The sequence below is a fragment of the Gorilla gorilla genome, chromosome 19, assembly GCF_029281585.2.
Source record: "Gorilla gorilla gorilla isolate KB3781 chromosome 19, NHGRI_mGorGor1-v2.1_pri, whole genome shotgun sequence".
Lineage (NCBI taxonomy): Eukaryota > Metazoa > Chordata > Mammalia > Primates > Hominidae > Gorilla > Gorilla gorilla.
The window spans coordinates 36,165,119-36,185,043 of record NC_073243.2 but is presented as its reverse complement, the minus strand read 5'-3'; the positions used below and the strand labels follow the sequence as shown (position 1 = coordinate 36,185,043).

Here is a 19,925-nt window from a genome sequence, read left to right as displayed (position 1 = left end):
TCCTCACTGCTACCATATTTATAATTTCCAGGAGCTCTTTTTTAACCTCTTCTTTTTTTATAGTATACTTACTTTTTCATGATTTCAAAAACTCTTCTCTCTTTAAAAATACTGACACATTTCCTTCTTTTTGTTGGACATCTGAATAATGTGTTTCCTAGTGTTGCACTGATTCTCTTGATCTCTTTCATATTGGAAACTTTCTTCATATGACTGATAGTCCTTTGCTGTCTGCTCATTTTTAACAGTAGGGAATCTTCTGACTGGAAACCCAAAGGCTGTACTTTGAGTTTATCAAAAATGGGCTTCACCACAGGATAATCTAGTTGGGCTACTTTGCTAGGGAAGCTATATTGTTATCTTTAGGTCAAAACTCTTACGCTGGTCAGATTCTTAGAAAAGACCCCAGCAACCTCCTGTCCTGAGGATTAAAGTTTGTTGGCCAGAGTTTGGAAGTTGGGGAATAGTGGTGGGATAGGGTCATGTGAGGCTCAGTAGCTAGTTTGCTTGCTTCCCTAATCCCCCCTCCATATTCAATGTGATACTTTGATTTCAATTGTATCTGGTGCCTACTCCTCTACCCTCCAAGACCAGACACCCACGATTTTTTTCCCTATAGAGGTCCAGTGTGGGGAGGAAATAGAGAGATTTGATTGTTTCTTAAATTGACATATAACTCATCTTCCTTATACACTCTCCACCCCCAACTCTCCATTCCTGGAGGTATCCAGAACTGCTACAATGTTATATAATTATGATGTAGATTTAGTTTTGAGCTTCCCTAACTGATAGTTTAGGATCTGGGTTTCTCAGATTTACTAACTCGCTTAGCACTTGACCATTTGTTTTCCAGTTTCTACAATGCTGTCTTCTGTAGTTTCCTCTCTTGTCCACCCTGTCTTTTGGGATTTCGACAGTTTTTAGCCCCATTTCTTTTCTTCATAAGAAGATAAAGTAGATGTACCTTTACCTGGATGAAATTCCTACCTTGTAAAAAGCCAAGTGAAACTATTTGAAGTCTTTCACAACAGGAGACAACCTTACTTTATGAAACTGGGTTTATATGTAAGTTTTCAGGAATCATTACCCTTTCCTATCTCCCACCCTTGAGACATTATCACTTTACAGACTGCCTTAAAATCTAGATAAGATTCAACTGGTCATGGCTTCTCAGTCTTTTGGTTCCGTATAATTAATTTATAAGTAATCTTTTTCAAGTGATGAATCCTCATTAGAGGGAAAGTATATTTTTAAAATACGTAATTGTTGGATAATATATATTCTCTAAATTGGAAACCAAGAGAATAGCTCAGCTTTCTTTATCAGCCACAATTTTCTTCCTTCAATAAAGACATGACGAGGTGCAGTGGCTCATGCCTGTAATCCCAGAACTTTGGGAGGCTGAGGCAGGCAAATTGCTTGAGTCCAGAAGTTCAAGACTAGCCTGGGCAACATGGTCAAACCCCATCTCTACAAAAACACACAAAAATTAGCCAGGCATGGTGGCGCATGCCTGTAGTCTCAGCTACTCGGGGGGCTGAGGCAGAAGAATTACTTCAGCCCAGGAGGTAGAGGCTTCAGAGTGCCGAGATCACGCCACTGCACTCCAGCCTGGGCAACAGACTGAGACCCTATCTCACTTACAAAAAAAAAAAAAAAAAAAAAAGACAGAGGCCAAGCCTACACAGCACTCACTCAAAGGAAGCTCAACAGGAATACCAGCTTCCCTGGTGAATGCACTACATAATGAGTTGTCAGCAAGTTTTAAATTTAAGGCTTTGTCACTTTAAACAACAGAGTGCCACTGCAGATCCAATATAAAAAATAAAAATGTAAAAACAGTGAGAAATGTTGCCTCTATACACATAACATAGAAAAAAGTAAATAATAATGCTGTTAAGAACTCATGCTAAATGACGAGTTAATGGGTGCAGCACACCAGCATGGCACATGTATACATATGTAACTAACCTGCACATTGTGCACATGTACCCTAAAACTTAAAGTATAATAAAAAAATAAATTAGCTGAAAAAAATAAAAAAAAATAAAAATAAAAATAAAAAAAAGAACTCAGAGCAAAAAGTCATCAAAATACACATTTAAATAGGTTTTAACTGTAGATAAATTTTTAGTGTTAGTGACAAAAATTAGTCTCTCAGATTGGGAGAAAATATTTGCCAAACATGTACCTGACAAACGTTACGGTATCCAGAATATATATAAAGAATTCTCATAACTCAACATTAAGACAACAAACACAAGATATTTAAACAAACATCACAAGAGATACAGATAAGCAAATGAAAAGATGTGCAACATCATTAGTCATTAGGAAAATGCAAATGGAAACCACAATGAGCTATCACTACATACCTACCAGAATGGTTAAGATTAAAAAAAAAAAACAAACCCAAAAAATGTGACAATACCAAATGCTGACAAAAATGCCAAGCAAATGGAATTTTCACATAATGCTGGTGAGATGGTAAACTGGTACTGCCACTTTGGAAAACAGTTTCAGTTTCTTATAAAGTTAAACATATACTTACCTTACAACCTAGCAATCCCATTCATACGTATCTACCCAGGAGAAATGAAAATATGCTTATGCAAAGACCTGCATGCAAATGTTTAGAGCAGCCTTATTTATTGTATCTCAAAACTGGAAACAAATATATATCTATCAACTGGTGAATGCATAAGCAAAATATGGTATATTCCTATAGTGAAACAGTATTCAGCAATAAAAAGCAACAAGTTAAGAACACATGCAACAACATGATGAGTAGTAAAAGCATTATGGTAAGTTAAAAGCCAGACACAAAGAGATGCATACTGTATGATTCCATGTATATAATATGCCGGTACAGTGGTTACCAGAGGTTGGGGACACAGAGGGTAACTGACTACAATGGGGCAGAAGAGAACTATCTGGGATGATGGAAATATTTTATATACTCATGTGGTAATGACTATATGACTGTATGCATTTGTGAAAACTATAACTGTATACTTTAAAAGGGTGAATTTGACTGTGTGTAAATTATATCTCAATGTGATTTTTTAAAAGGCACAACATATCTTTTTTTAAAAAAAATAAGGAAAACCAAAAAAAGGTAGGAAACAATAAATAGATTAAAGAAAAAAAGACTATCAAGAATACACAGAAAACATATAAAGAGTTAACTATTTTTTTAGGTTGGTAAATAGAACTATTTGGTGGAAGAAAATTTCTGAACAGAGTTGCATGAGAATCTGTTCAAACATGACACGCTACGTATCCTGGCTCTAGTGAGTCAACTGCATCTTTGTCCCCCTTTGATAAAAGGGTCTGACAACTTCTCCTGTCCTTTAATTTTTTAACTGTAGGCTTTACTCCCAACACAAACATTTCACAAAATAAATTTGAGAGACTACTACTATGTGCCAAGAATTGTACCAAGTACTTTTTATATGTTATTTCTTTTAATTACATAATCATTCCATACTTAGATATTATCCCCCTTGTTTAATCAGTTAAAGAAGCTGAAAGCTCAGAGAAATTTAGTAGTCTGCCAAAGGTACCTTTGGCCGTAAGCAGTGATATGGTTTGGCTGCATCCCCATCCAAATCTCATTTTGAATTGGAGTTCCCATAATCCCCATGTGCTGTGGAAAGGACCTGGTGGGAGGTAATTGAATCATGGGGGCGATGGTTTTATAAGGGCTTTCCCACCCTTTGCTTGGCTCTCATTCTTTTTCCTGCCGCCCTGTTCAGAGGTGACTTCCGCCATGATTTTAAGTTTCCTGAACCTCCCCAGCCAAGCAGAACTGTGAGTCAATTAAAACTCTTTTCTTTATAAAAAGAAATACCCAGTCTCGAGTATTTCTTCATAGCAGCATGAGAACAGACTAATACAGTAAAGCGGTACCATAGAGAGTGGGGTGCTGCTATAAGGATACCCGAAAATGTGGAAGCAACTCTGGAATTGGGTAACAGACAGAGGCTGGAACAGTTTGGAGGTTCAGAAGAAGACAGGAAAATATGGGAAAGTTTGGAACTTCCTAGAGACTTGTTGAATAGCTTTGACCAAAATGCTGATAGTGATATGGACAATGAATTCCAGGGTGAGGTGGCCTCAGATGGAGATGCAGAACTTGTTGGGAACTGGAGCAAAGGTGACTCTTGTCATGCTTTAGCAAAGAGACTGGCGGCATTTTGCCCCTGCCCTAGCGATCTATGGAACTTTGAACTTGAAAGACATGATTTAAGGTATCTGGCGGAAGAAATTTCTAGGTGGCAAAGCATTCAAGATGAAGCAGAGCATAAACGTTTGGAAAATCTGCAGCCTGTTGATGTGACAGAAAAGAAGAATGTATTTTCTGGGGAGAAATTCAAGCCTACTGCAAAAATTTGCATAAGTACAAGGAGCTAAATGTTATCACTGAGACAATGGGGAAAATGTCTCCAGGGCATGTCAGAGACCTTCATGGCAGCCCCTCCCATCAAACACCTGGAGGCCTAGGAGGGAAAAATGGGTTTCCTGGGCTGGGCCCAGGGCCTTGCTGCTTTGTGCAGTCTTGGGACCTGGCGCCCTGTGTCTCAGCTGCTTCAGCTCCAGCTGTGGCTAAAAGGGGTCAAGGCCACTCTAAGGACAGTTCAGGCCATTGCTTCAGAGGGTGCCAGTCCCGAGCCTTGGCGGCTTTCCCGTGGTGTTGGGCCAGTGGGTGCAAAGAAGTCAAGAACTGAGGTTTAGGAACCTCCGCCTACATCTCAGAGGATGTATGGAAACACCTGAATGTCCAGGCATTAGTTTGCGGCAGGAGGGGAGCCCTCATGGAGAACCTCTGCTAGGGCAGTACAGAAGGGAAATGTGGGGTTGAAGCCCCCCCCACACAATCCTCACTGGGCAGTACCTAGTAGAGCTGTGAGAAGAGGGCCACTGTCCTCCAGATCCCAGAATGGTAGATCCACTCACAACTTGCACTGTGCACCTGGAAAAGCTGTAGACACTCAATGCTAGCCTGTGAAAGCAGCCAGGAGGGGGGCTTGTACTCTGCAAAGCCACAGGGACGGAGCTGCCCAAGGTGGTGGGAGCCCACCTCTTGCATAAGAGTGACCTGAATGTGAGACATGGTGTCAAAGGAGATCATTTTGGAGCTTTAAGATTTGGCTGCCTGCCAATTTCTCCCATTTGGAATAGGTGTATTTACCCACTGCCCATACCCTCAATGTATCTAAGAAGGAACTAACTTGCTTTTGATTTCACAGGTTCACAGGTGGAGGGGACTTGCCTTGTCTCAGATGAGACTTTGGATTTCACTTTTGGGTTAATGCTGGAATGAGCTAAGACTTTGGGGGACTGTTGAAAAGGCATGACTATGTTTTGAAATGTGAGGACATGATATTTGGGAGGGGCCAGGGGCAGAATGACACAGTTTGGCTGTGTCCCCATCCAAATCTCATCTTGAATTGTAGTTCCCATAATCCCCATGTGTTGTGGAGGGACCTGTTACGAGGTAACTGAATCATGGGAGTGATGGTTTTATAAAGAGCTTGTCCCCCTTTGCCTGGTTTGCATTCTCTCTCCTGCCGCCCTGGGAGAAGTGCCTTCTGCCATGATTGTAAGTTTCCTGAGGCCTCCCCAGCCATGCAGAACTGTGAGTCAATTAAATCTCTTTTCTTTATAAATTACCCAGTCTCAGGTATTTCTTCACAGCAGTATGAGAATAGACTAATACACACAGTTAAGGTCTGAACCCAGATTTGACTTCATGGCCCATGCACAACGTTTTAAGCACTTCGGAATTAAGAGTTGCTTTATAAATATTTAACAGTCATGTTCCTACAACCCCTACACAAAATAAAATGCACCACATATACAATTTTCTTAAGCCCAGTGACGTCATAAAATAACAGATGGCAATCAGACTGGGGTTCTTGGCTTAACAGATACTTTGTGTTATGGGTTGAACTGTGCCCCCCTCAAAATCATATTATATGTTCAAGGCTTATCTCCCAGTACCTCTGAATGTGACCTTGTTTGAAAATAGCAGCATTGTGGATTTAATTAGTTAGAATGAGATAACAGTGGAGTAGGTTGGACCCCTAATCCAGTAACTGGTATCCTGATAAATAGGGGAAATCTGGAAAAAGACAAATACATACAAGGAATGCCACGTGTACATGCAGGCAGAGATTGGAGTGATGCATCCACAAGCCATGGAGTAACAAAGATTGCCAGCAAAACACCAGATGTAAGGAGAAACTCATGAAACAGCTTCTCCCTCACCGCCAACAGAAGGAACCAACCCTGCCCACACCTTGATCCTATTTCCAGCCTCTGAAACTGTGAAACAATACATTTCTGTTGTTTAAGTCACCCAGTTTGTGTTACTTTCTTATGGCAACCCTAGCAAATGAATACATTGTAAAATTATATAATTAAAATTATATAATTTTCTGTAAGTTATTTCTACAGTCTGAAACCTAGATTTCAACAGGTGCCCTTTTTCATGTTTTTCTTCTTCCAAGGCCTCTTACCAAATATTTTAAGTACTTTCTACTTCACGCTATTTGAGTTACATTATCTGAATCATGTTATTGAAAGATGGAATATATTCTTTTCTAATGAACTGCTAAACAGATAAATTATGAGTTTCTCAAAGCATAAATCTTAGCAGATCGAGAGTCTCATTTCTTTAAAAATTCACTGACAAATGCTCCTCCAATGAGAATTAACAACTAGTTTCTTATCTAGTGCTTTTATTTGCTGCATACCTTCCTCTCTTTCCTTTAGTTCTCACCAATACAGTTAAACATAGAAAAACTGCACACTTGAGAAAAGGCCTACTTCTTGGATTTCTCGCTAATTTGGAGTTCTTATAACGACTATTTATGGCACTAATCATCTTTGATGATACCCAATTTGCTGAAGTTCATTTCCATAATGTAATTTCTCATTTTACAATTCCACATTCAAAAACTTTTTAGATCTGACTACTATTTGGCACTTTCAAAATTTACGTTTATTTTTGTGGTTCTCTTCAATTTTGAACACTTCCTTCCCTTGCTTTTATATCTCCATTGTCTGGTTTTTTTTTTTTTTTTTTTTTTTGAGACAGGGTCTCACTCTGTCTCCCAGCCTGGAGGGCAATGGCATCACCTTGGCTCCACCTGCGAGGCTGAAGCAGGTGATCCTCCCACCTCAGCCTCCAAAGAAGCTGAGACTACAGATGTGTACCACCACGCCAAGCTGATTTGTGTATTTTTTTGATGTAGACATGGGGTTCTATCAGTTTCTTTAATTTTTCCAAGATCTTTCAACTTCCGCTTTTGCAGCAACCCCTTACCTCACCAACTTGCCTAATCACTATTTGGACTTAATTTTTTTTTAATCCAACAGTAACATTTTCATTACCTTTCAGTTTTCCTTCTAAAAATATTAAAACATAAAACTGGCAAATTTCCCTAAAACCAACCTATGATAAGAATAATAGGAATTCTACTCATCTGGTGATTTTAAAAGTTCAACAAGATATGAGGTATACAAAGGCAGATGCCTAAGGTGAGACATGAAACTACAGAACTTAGGAAAACTAATTCTATCTGAAGATATTATACCAAAAATCTCTACCTGTTTTAATTTTAGTAACTGCAAATAAATTACTTCTATCTTCACCAATGAATCATTAGCAGTTTAAGGAACTGGTTGATGAAATACCCACAATATAATTTTAAAAGGGGATAAGAAGCAGGACAAGCCAAATGCCCAGAAGAGAGTCCAGAAACAACCTTAAATAAATATTGGACCGTAATATATGATGAAAGTGGTGTTTGAAACCACTTGGAAAAAGGTTAGTTATTTAATTAATGCTACCAGGATACATAATTAGTCATGTGGAAAAAAAACTAAAAACATCAATATCACTCCTTAAACTAAAATAACTTCCACAGGAACAAAATTCAAGTGTAAATTTTAGATGAAAATATATCTACATTTATATAGAGAGATAGTCTTTGAGAGAGAAACACCTATCTAAACAAGTAAATACAGAAGTCGTAATAAAAAATGTCAATAAGAGTATGTAAAAATCTAAGATTTCTCTAGGGCCTAATATAGACTATAAAACAAGCAAAGAAGAAACAGACAAGTGACAATGTGGGGGAAAATATTTGCAACAAATGTGCCAAATGGCTAATTATCATATGAAGAGTTTCTACAAGCCAATAAGGAAAGAAAAACCAAAAAAAAAGTGCATAAGCAATTGGAAAAGGAAAAAGAAATAAAAATGGGCTATAAATTATTAAGTTACTCAACCTCATGGATAAAAAGTGCAATTTAAAATAATAAGATACCATTTTAATGTAGCAGTTTGACAAATACTTTAACATTTGCCAAAACCCAACTTCCTCAATACTTGCGGGTAAGGAGAAACAGAGGCACTCATTCGCTACTGGTAGGAGTGAGGAGTGGTACTCTTGAAGGAGTATTTGACAATAACTAAAAACAAATTTTAAAGTACATATTTGTTTCAATAATGATTGTAATAAAAATTAGGCATGATTTAAATGTGCAAAAACAGGGTCCAGGCAACTAAATATAACATATCCACACGATTCAACAGAATATAACAGTTAATGTGTAAGTTGTATTAAAACAAGGTGCAGAACAATAGGCTTAATATGATACCATTTGTGTAAATATTTATGAAAGATATAAACAAATCCTTGTATAGGCCTACATATTTTCTGAAAGGATGACCAGAAATTTAAGTCTGGTTGTCCCTCAAATGCAAGACTAAAAAGCAGCATGTACTTCTTAAACTTTTTAATGCCACGAATTATATTTTTTATCATGTGCACTTTATTTTAAAAATAGAATATAAAAAGTAAACAGTGTAAATATTCCATAAACATTTGCTTTTAATTGAAACAATTACAACTAACATATTCAGAATATCTACTATGTGGCAAATTTTGCAGCAGGGGCTGGATCTTCTAAGTATCAAGTTATAATAACTGAATAATTCAACTGTCTTTCTACAAACACTTATTCTACATACAAATAGCTCTTTTTACACAAAGTAAGGGAATACTATTTTTCCTCTCACCTGCTTACTGTCAATCCTTTCACATTAAGGAATAAATTCTCTCAAGACATACTTTCTTCCTCGAAATTATTTCACCCACTTTATTATCACACAGATAAAGAATACTGTTTTTATAAATTAAGAGTGATTTAATCATTAAACTAAGAATGAACTTAAAATGGATTAGGCTCTATCAAGAAATGTGGGCTCAGATGCTAGGTCCACCAACAAATAATATAGTAATGAATGGTTACAGTAAAGTCACATCAACTCTTCAAGCCCAGATTTCTTTGTACGTGAATATTATCAATTTCATAAGAGTGCCATATAAAGAAATTAAACATTTACATTCTTTGTATTCTGACATGAAGTGACATAGGCATAGCCCATATTTAAGGAAAAAAAATACCAAGAGATGCCTATTAAAATTTAATGAGGAATATTACTATTACATTTATTTATTTAACTAAAGTACATACTCTAATTTGTAAACTCATCCTGAGTTCACTGAATTCAGTTATATTTTTAATTTCCTTTAAATATGTAACATGGAGTCTGTGAACCCAAAGGGCAAGGAAAGTTCAAGTTCAATAATATAAATGCTTGTGTTTTTTCCTATCATCCGTTTCATTGTATCTAAGACTACCACACAGATTTTGTTGCCTAATTCATCTTTTTACTTCTACTTTTATCTCTCCTTCAAAGAATTCAAATTGTTTCTCATTCCTACCCATGTCTTTTACTATGTACCACAATGAAAGTTATGCATGTACATATAGCTATAACAAAAATCAATTACAATAAAGTAACACTGTTTTCTTCCTGAGAAGATGGATATAAATGTTTATTTAAAATTTTCTTTTCTCCAAATAAGCCAGGCAATATTATTATAGTCCATAATTCAAGACAGAATAACTATATTTAAATCCACAGAAACTAGCATGGTACTCTAGGAATACTACTACTTAGGGAATAATAAAGATAAAATTTAATTCCTCCCCATTTTTACATCAATCATTATACTATTTTCAAAGAGTTAAGCATTGCAACTAATAAACATCCAATAATAATACGCAAAAGAAGGGGAGTGGAGGATCAAGGAAAAACACTTCAAGACTGCAAGGTACATTTCAATCCACTATTCAGTCCACTGACATGAATAATGATCTATCTCGGAAGAAAAACACCCAAAATATTCAACTAGATACAATTTCTAAACACATTACAATGTACCACATACCAGTCAAAATAAATACTGAGCCTTTATGTTAAAGCTATTTCCTAAAAATTGTCTGTAAGAATAGAGAGCAGTAGTTTCATTATCAACACTTCCAAATATTTCTTCTGTGTTTCTCTAACTTGATATTCAATTCTAAACTTTTGTTTTCAAACTTTGAATATACAAGGGGGGAAATAATGTATAAAAAATAATGTAAAAATATTTTAAGATTTTCCCTAAATGCATAACAAACATACACTAAGTAAGGATTAGATATTAACGGAAATCTGAAGTATTATATATATATCTTTCACTTTTATAAGCCAAATAAATTCTATCACAAAATGTGACTTCTCTTTGAGTTAGTAAACTCTGTATTTTTGTTTTAACGTACCCATTTTCAGATTTTAACTACAACAGCTCCCTTAACTGACCTCTATTTAACTGTCTGGCCTTAGCCAACACTTTTTTTTTTTTTTGCCCATGGCATGCTGACCATTCTTAACCAGTATGCTATTTTTTGTATTATCAGGTACTTCTGTTCTCACTAGTTGGGTTACATGCTTAACAAGTCAGTTGGTTGTTCCCAAACCTGTTTATGCCAGTTTACTTGTTATAGTTCTTACATATCTTAAACATTATTCATGTCTAATGACTACAAGTGCAAAAAGGAACAGTTGTTTCTATATAATAAGTTAAATGTAAACTAAGTAGGCCAGGCGCAGTGGCTCACGCCTGTAATCCCAGCACTTTGGGAGGCTGAGGTGGGTGGATCACTTGAGGTCAGGAGTTTCAGACCAGCCTGGCCAACACAGTGAAACCCCATTTCTACTAAAAATACAAAAATTAGCTGGGCGTGATGGCACGTGGCTATAGTCCCAGCTACTTGGGAGGCTGAAGCAGAAGAATTGCTTGAACCTGGGAGGTCGAGGTTGCAGTGAGCTGAGACCACAGAACTGCACTCCAGCCTGGGTGACAGAGCAAGACTGTCTCAAAAACAAAACAAAACAAAACAAAAACACAAAAAAAGAACAACAAAATGTAAACTAAGTAGAATGACTCAACGAAGGTGAGTTATTCTTTTAAAGGGTGTTGAATTAGAGAAAAGTGATGTAACTGCAAAATATAAGGGGAAATCATAAAAAGTTAGAAGGAGCCTATACTTAGAGTTTTTCAAAAGTTATCTTCAGGCTTTTATTCCACGTTAGAGAAATCAAAACTGTAAATAGCAAATCATGTGTGAGGAATATAAGAACAGCTTCTCCCAACTCCACAAAGAGATGGCATTAGCTCAATGTTAAAAAGTTTAAAAATGAATTTACATTTATATTTTTAAGTTAAAATTTTAGAATGTTACCTACAAAATGTATTATTTTTAAATATTCAGTAACCTACAAAGTAACTGTCCCAGCCTCAACAAATAAAAAGGCTTCAAACATTTTTTTTTCCTGAAGCGCTTAAACTGGTTTGATATACCCACTAAATAAAAACTACACGTCTATGCAAAATAACAATATGTAGTAAAAACCACAGTAAAATCACTTTATGGAAAAAAGTATTAGAATGTATATTCTACAGGGACAAGGATCTTTATCTTATTCACGGATGTATCCTGAACACGTAGAACAGTTCCTGGTATGTAGCTGACACTCAATAAATATTTGTTGAATGAAGAAGAAAAGGAACTTACTGTGATGACAGCCTTGCTAAGACAGATGGATCCTCTGCAGCCATACTCTGTTTCATCTTCAGATTTGTAGTAACTCAGAGCATTATTTTTCAAAACTACCCAACGATCTTGCCACCCATGAATGTAGTTTGTCCACTGGGAGTGGGAAGGGGAAGAGAAGAAAGAAGAAAACAAAAAATAGAAGTATTTTAGAAATCCAAACTTTGTGAAGCAGCAATCTAATTTTAAAACCAAAACGTGAAAAGTCCAACTTAATTCTAAGCATAAACAGTAAAATGATTACAAAAAGTGAAAAGTTGAGATTTTCTAGATTGCATAATGATTTTCAGTAATTTTTACAATATTATAAATCTGTAAGAAATAAAATATAACATTTTCTTCTAACATTTGAAGAATAAAACGAAAGCCAGATTTTGGTTAAAATTATTGTTTATTCTTCGTATGTTTTCATCCTCTCCTAAGTACCTTCATGATATTTGTTTTGGTCCTTGTCATAATTAACATATTCATCAGAGAAGTATGTTCAGTTATGTATGTAGTCTCTCATTCTGACACCAAAGACTGCATGCATGAAGCCTTCTAAATCAACGGAAGTATAAAGTCAATTATTGCTAAACTCTACTTTTGTTGTTATTCTTATATGAAAATTTATAACAGCCATAACTATATCAAAATAAAAATAATAATCTTTAGTAAGCTGGCATCAACTTTAACTTTTCCTCTACAGAACTGAATAATATTAAAAATGGCCAATACATTTTCCAAGTTTCTCTGAACACGTATTTTTCAAACTCAAGAGTAATAAAACAAAAATAAAATTGGTTTTCAAAAACATATTGGATTGTCTTCAATACCTTAAAAGAGTTTCTGTGTTGCTAAAGTCTTGCTGCACAGTGAAGATCACAATAAACTGGAAAAGGCAGAAATGTAACCTTTACAGGAATACTTATTTTTGCATGTTTTTATCTATGCTCTGGGGTGTTAAGTATAGAAAAATCTCAAAAACTATCTGCCAATTCCAAAAACTAATTAAAAATGGATTGCCAAAATATACTGCATTGGCTCAGGCTCTATATCCACTGAGAAATCTTTTATTTTTCTGTTCTCTAATTAAGCATTTTTGAGATTGATTCAGTTCTTAAATTTTCTTTTATTTAGTATTTTCTTGAGACAGGGTCTCGCTCTTTCACCCAGGATGGAGTGCAGTGGCACCATCTCAGCTTACCGCAATCTGCTGGGCTCAATCCTCCCACCTCAGCCTCCCAAGTGATTGAGACTACAGGTGTGCACCCCCACATCTGGCTAATTTTTTGTAGAAATGATGTTTCGCTGTGGTGCAAAGGCTCGTCTCAAACTCCTGGGCTCAAGTGATCTGTCTTCCTTGGTCTCCCAAAGTTCTGGGACTACAGGTGAGCCACCACCCCTAGCCAGTTCTTAATTTTTCTAAACCCCATCATTACAACCACTCTCTGAGAACTCACCCAAGCCAATATTTAACTCATTCTAGTGGCTCCCAATCACCATTTCCTTATTTCTAACTGCTTGAGATGTACCACCACTTAGACACAGGCTTGAAATAAATGATAGTTACCAATAAAACTGAATTCGCCTTCCTATAAAGTGCACTTCCTTCCTATTTTCCCACTTCCTTGGGGAGACTGCTACTTCTGCTCAGAGTTAGTGTATTAGATATACAAACAGATTAGTGGATATAGGATAAAATAGGCTCAACTATTTTATAACTCATGTGAAGAGAGTTTTGACAAGTTACTTTTGTAAACTTCAGTTTCTTTGCCTGTTGACTGATGGCTGAATAAAATAATGAAAATGCCTAGCATAGTCACAGAAGATACTCAATACCTAAGTGTTCCTTCTCAATATATATAGTCCATTACCAAAAGCTGCTCATCTTTCCTTCATAGTAAACCCTTAAATTTGCCTCCTCTTCTCATTTTCAACTATTCCAATCAAATTATCCAGTTCCTGTATTCCTTAGGAGACTTAATAATCTTTTCTCTAGTATCTTCTGTTTTTTTCATAATTTACACAAGCTTATTTACTTACTAAGCATATTTGCCTACTTTTCTTACGTTGATCGTATTGAGTCTCTAGCTCCAAAACTTACATGGACAACTTCCCACTGACTGTCATACAAATTGTTTAGGGCATTCAAGACCCTTCATGGATTAATCCTACCTCATTTACAATTACCACACTTCATAAGGCTAAACTTTGTGACAGTGGTCAAGTTACTTACTCTCTTTGTGTTCTTTTTTTCTTTGTCAAACTCTCTTAGAGTTAAGTTTAAACAAGAATAGACTTAGAACAGTGACTGGACATAGTATTTTCTGAATCTGAGGAAGAGTTATACATAGCTAATGAAGCTTAACCTTCAGCATTTCTCACTAGAATAGAACTCTTTCAATGTTAGAGGAGAAGCCCCAGCAATTATGTATCCATAACTTAACATTAGTTCTTATAAGAGACTGAACAAACTGTATCAGCTTCAGGACCCTTTACTCAGTAAGTGTTAGCTGTATCATGACACCTGGAAGACAAGTTTTTTGTCTTTTCTCTGCTCTCATAACGTTCCCTCACTCTTCCCCATTTAACAAATACAGATAAGGCAATATGCTAGACACTGCAGGGGAATCAAATATTACTGTGGCCAACAGGCCAGCAGACACAAACTCAAGAGAAAAAAATATATATTTAGAACAAGAATCAGTCAGAAGCAAGCTACAAACAAAATGCTATGGGAATCCAAGTGAAGGAGGTCTTGAATGATGGCAAAATAAGAAAAGGCTTTATGGAAAGGACAGTATTTGGCTTGGACTCTTAAGGATGGATACAATTTCAAACAGTTTGGTGTGTGGAAAAACAGAAGGCAAACCATGAAGGATGGAGGAAATTCAGAAATTGAATGAGATTATTTTATCCAGGCTTAGGTGCTCTCAAGTCCTACTAAGGCATGCATCTTTTCCCCACCATGATCCATCACGATACTTGTTATAACTAGATAGAATTATTGTCTATCCAGTATTTTTGGAATCTATACACTTAAGTGATTTATAAGAAATATGCTTCATAGGTATTTCCATGTATTTCAGATTACCATATGGAAAACACCCTTTGAACTGGTATATTTCTAATATAAATTTACCCAAGCCCATTCCAAATCCACCCCATTTTGGGGGAGAAACAAAATGAATTGTACCGGGACTTATTTACATTACTCAATGGAAGGAAAACAACAAAATCCGAGTTCTGACCCTTGTTTAAATTACCAGGTGAATACAAAGAATTCAAACTATATAATTTACATTTAAAAATATCTACCATACTCAGTATGAGTATACATATTCAATTTAGAATACCCTTGATTAAAAAGCTTCCAGAAAACTGTATATAACCATAAATTGGTAAATCTCAGGAAAATTTCCTTCATAGCTTTGAGCAAGAATACCAAAAGCTTTATTCCTATTCATTCTACATATGCAGCAACAGTCAAAATTTAAGCTATTCACCTTCCATAGAGGTGATCAAATACATTTGTATGCATTTAAATATCGAGATTGGTCTTCCATTTTTTTATCTATAGTATACCTACTCCAGAGCACTGGTTACTTTTTCCCCCGTCACTCCACTCCCCCAACCCCCAAAAAAGTAATTATCAGTAGGTCAAAAGCACAATTTGTTTCGTAAAATACTTAACACATCACAATACTAATATGGCAGTCAGCTTCCCATCTTATGAGCAGTGATGAAACTACCAAAATCACTGAGAAGCAAGTAACCCACTTCCTATTACCAACTGAAAATGTATACCTACTACACAATGTGTTCAATTGAGATTCCTAAATTACAGGATACATTTAATCTAAAGAAATCCTGAGGAGCTTCTCGTTACTGAAAACCTTGCACTGAAATTTCAAGAATGATCACAGCATCAATATACAACATAATTTTGCTGCTATACAAATAAAAGTCAACACTTGCAATCCTTAGTTCTGACTACTCATGCCTTTCCTGGTCCCCTTCTCATTAGCTTTCTAAAGACATTATAAAAGCCTAATATGAAACAATTCCACAAATAATGTCCAAGTGATTTGCCAAATATGAATACTGGAAACAGGGTGATTTCTTAATAGCCACTGGCTGCACATGACATAGTATCTTATGACCAGCTTGTTGAGGGACTGGCCCAGCTCCCCCTCTCCAAGTTAACTGCTAGCTCCAGCCATGTCTAAAAAAGTTTAACAGGAAGGGAGAGAGAAGTCAAAAAGGCTATGTGAATCTTCTTATAGCAAAAACTTAAAAAAAAAATCCCCACAACTATGTAATATCAAGAGATCATCCATCTGCAGTCCTATAATGACTGCTTTGCTAAAATTCTGATACAGGGATTTTAAAAAATATATAAAAGATAAAACATCTTTTCCTTACCCTCGACCCCTTACCGCAAAAATATTTTATTATTAAGTAATGCTCTTCCTGGACTAAAGATCAGTCTCCATTCTCACATGTTCCAAGTTACTATGAATATTTCCTGTACCCATCACGTGCCGATTCAATATCTCTATTCTGAACTAAGGTACAGGGTGAGGGAGAAAGTCCTCCACATTCATCTGTCTCACTACATCTAACCTAGCAGAATTCAACACCTCAAATTTCAACACCAAGCCGAGTCGCTCCAGCTTCTGTCGAAAGAGTTGCGTCCGCAGTGGCCCCCAACCTACTCGGCTTGGCATCCTCAGAGACACCAACCTCTTTTAAGAGGTCCGACTTGAACCGCTCCCATGCCCAGTCGTTCGGACACCGCTGAAGCCCAACCCGGATTCCTTACACCCGGGACAGCTGCCGCCCTAAGTCCCAAGTCACGGCGCGCATCTGGCCTCCCAAACTGGATCTCAGGTTTATACACCCTTTACCTGGTCCTCGGCTGCCCCCGACGAGCCCCCGGGCAACAAGGACAGTGCCTCTATATCCCCGCCTCATCCCTAGTCGCTGCAGCAATACTCAGCCTCGCACCCCGGCACGTTCCGCGCCTCCCGCCAGCCCCACCCCACCGCCTCAGCGGATTGCCTCGCTGCAGGTGAGTCTGGCCAGGGGTCCCTTGGCACCACGGGTTGCTCACCTTACTGAGGACCCCGCAGCGCTCCACAGGCGGCCCAGACTCCGTCTCTGGATCCTCCTCCGAGCCCGACGAGTTCCAGCTCTGATTATCCGACATGGAGGCTCGACAGCCGAGCAGGAGACCGGCCCCCGCTCCCTCAGCTGCGCCGGAGGAGGCGCCCAGTCCTCGGGGTGAAGGGTCGGGGGATGGCGAAGCGAAGAGTGCCCGCTCCGGTGTGGGGGGGAGCAGGAGGAGGGACGAAGTCCGCCCGCCGCGCCGCCGCCGCGCCTGACACCGAGCGGAGCGAGGAAGGAGGACGAGCGGTGAAGGAAGCCTACCCTTCCAGCCGTCAGCCGTCGCCGCCGCCGTCGCCGTGACCCCTGCGTTGCGCCCGGCGCTGCCACCCGAACTTAGCCCCCTCGATGCCAATTTCAAATAGAGAAGGAGAAGGGAAAAGAAGAGAAGAGAAAATCCGGCCGCTGAGTCCCGCGTCCACTCACACCTCCGCTACCGCCGCCATCTTCCTGCCTGGCCCACTATTTACCCTCCCCTCCCCTGTCCTTTCCCCTCCCCTTCGTCCTCCCATTCTCCCCCACTACTCCCCGCCCCGTCCCCCTCCCGGCGTCTGACGCGACACGCCGAGCCTTCGGGATCCTCCTCCCGAACCCTACCTCCGGCTCTCCCGGGTGACGACGGGTAGAAAAGCAGGAGGAGCGGAGAAAGGAGAGGGCGGGGTAGGGATGCAGCTGTGCTGCATTCTGGGAAGGGCGTTGGTCCGTCGCTCGCGCAGCCTCCTGGGAGTTGTAGTCGCGATCCTGAGGTAACGGGTGAGTATCCCGCGCGGGTATCGCTTGTCCCCTTGGGGCCTTGTCAGTCGGTGGGTGGGCTTCGTTTGACAGTTGCGTGACCTGCCCCTCGGCCTCGCTTCTCTCCTTGCCTTGTGTGTTTATGACGAACCCTCCGGGCTTGCCGGCCCAGACGTGAGAGAGCTTTCCGATGAAGATGACGGGCCTGCTTTCCAGGGCGGCTTGTCGAAAGCCCGGGAGCGTTTGGCCGCTTCCGCCTCAACCACGGGCTGGGGTTTTGTGAGCTAGTAGTGCCAAGGGTTTTCTTTCCACCAGACCACCGCTGTAAATCTCGAGGGTCTTACTCATTAGAAGTTAGAATTCACATTTGACGTTTAAAGAAAGAATTTCCTTAGTACCTTCCCACAAGCACGCACTTCGCATTTTTAGATTTCTAGAGTTTGCTTTGTAGAAAGTAATTTTGAGGTTGTCAGAGAATAAATGACGTTAGAAAGGTTTTTAAAGTAAAACAAGAATGTTAGATGATAGCCTGGGATTTTCTCTTGGTTGTAAATGAATATCTTACTGAGAACCACGTTAACCATGCCTGCCCCTCAAAGATAGGAAAGGTTGGATATATAGAAACTTTCTCGTATTAGAAATACCGAAGTGCAATGGTTTTGTGTGTACAAGGGATTAGGCAATAGGAGGCTATTTTTGTTTTAAGATTAGGGTTGAATTAGCAGAAAGACCAATAGAAGATCTAACAACTCTTGTCAGTTGTCAAGGATAGCTTTGATTATGAGACTTTGACTTTGTAGCTTCAGTAATTTCCTCTCGTTAGCTATTTTAATATAGTCGATTTCCTTGTAATTGCCAAGAGTAAAATTTGTTATTAAACCTTAGAAAGAATACTTTCTTACTCCAAGGATGGGACGATAGGAGCGAAATTTCGAGTCTAAGGGAAAACGCTGGCCGAGTGTGGTGGCTCACGCCTGTAATCCCAGCACTTTGGGAGGCTGAGGTGGGTCGATCACCTGAGGCCGGGAGTTTGAGACCAGCCTGGCCAACAGGGTAAAACCCCGTCTCTACTAAAAATACAAAGATTAGCCGAGCATGGTGGTAGGTGCCTGTAACTCCAGCTCTTTATATCCTGGTTTCAAATCTAGGCTTGATGACCTTTTCCCGTATCCCAGTATCATATTTTTTTCTTCCTGCATGGGGGATTAATTACGATTCTGAATGGTTGGTAGCATGAAGCTAGGTTATCCCTATCGTGGCAATGGATATTTAAGTAGGCCTTGCCAATATTTATCTTGCTTTCTTTTACTTTCTTCTTTTTCTGACCATCCACACTCCATTTATATTGATGAGTTCTTTTACTAATATCAATTATTATTATATTATGCTCATACTGTCATGTCTTATTCTGCAGCTTTGATCCTTAAGGTGACTTTGCATATCTGTCTAGGACTCCTTTATCTGTTGATTTTTACCATGTAAGTCTCCAAAGACAGCTGTATTTTTGGAAAAGTGGGAGGGAAGAGGTAGATGGGGATACTCATTGATACCTTAATGCACTTCACAGCTGCTTGAGAATATGTCAGATCTCATAAAAAGTTCTAACATTCGAGAATAAGACAGTGATTTCAGAAATGGAATTTCAAAGGGTGTGTAGGCCACCCTTTTTATCCTGTTTCCTATTGTAGAAATGAGAGCCAGGCTAGGAATGTTTCAAGCAGAAATATTCTTACTATTCAATGAAATTGAAAATGTATTCCCATATCTTTTACTCCTATCTGTTTGGTTTATGGGATAAAAACTTGTTAGAGTAGTTGGTATTTCATAGGCTTCACTATAACATTGGAAAATCTTTTAGTCTAAAAAGCACATAGTACGGTATACCAATGAACAGTATTAGTGCCCACTCTTGGCATGTACACATGTTCTTTCTGTCGTTTTAATTTTGCTTAGCTTTTGAGTCTCTTCCTGTTACTGTGAGAAATTCTTTTATTAATATTTTAAAGGCATACTATATAAAG

The 19,925-nt window shown here is 38.4% G+C and overlaps 2 protein-coding genes across 13 annotated transcripts in view; one reads left to right on the top strand and one right to left on the bottom strand.

Annotated features, from left to right (window-relative positions):
* Nucleotides 1–17,855, bottom strand: part of CERT1 (ceramide transporter 1) — a 147,075-nt gene extending 129,220 nt beyond the window's left edge. For 3 of the 7 annotated variants that reach the window (XM_063700684.1, XM_031003268.3, XM_063700683.1), the window contains exons 1-2: nt 17,120–17,401; nt 11,983–12,117 (exon numbers count right to left, since the gene is read on the bottom strand). In XM_063700684.1, coding sequence (XP_063556754.1) covers nt 11,983–12,117; nt 17,120–17,215 — 231 coding nt within the window. In that variant the 5' untranslated portion in view covers nt 17,216–17,401. Of the gene's footprint in view, nt 1–11,982; nt 12,118–17,119; nt 17,735–17,769 lie in introns of those variants that run through there. The other 4 variants (XM_004058707.5, XM_031003269.3, XM_055367801.2 and 1 more) reach the window with 4 other exon arrangements.
* The window catches only part of POLK (DNA polymerase kappa), an 87,736-nt gene continuing 85,199 nt past the window's right edge, over nt 17,389–19,925 (top strand). The window contains exon 1 of one of the 6 annotated variants that reach the window (XM_055367795.2): nt 17,389–17,925. The gene's annotated coding sequence lies outside the window, so the exon portion shown is untranslated. Of the gene's footprint in view, nt 17,926–19,323; nt 19,383–19,925 lie in introns of those variants that run through there. The other 5 variants (XM_063700679.1, XM_004058708.5, XM_055367799.2 and 2 more) reach the window with 5 other exon arrangements.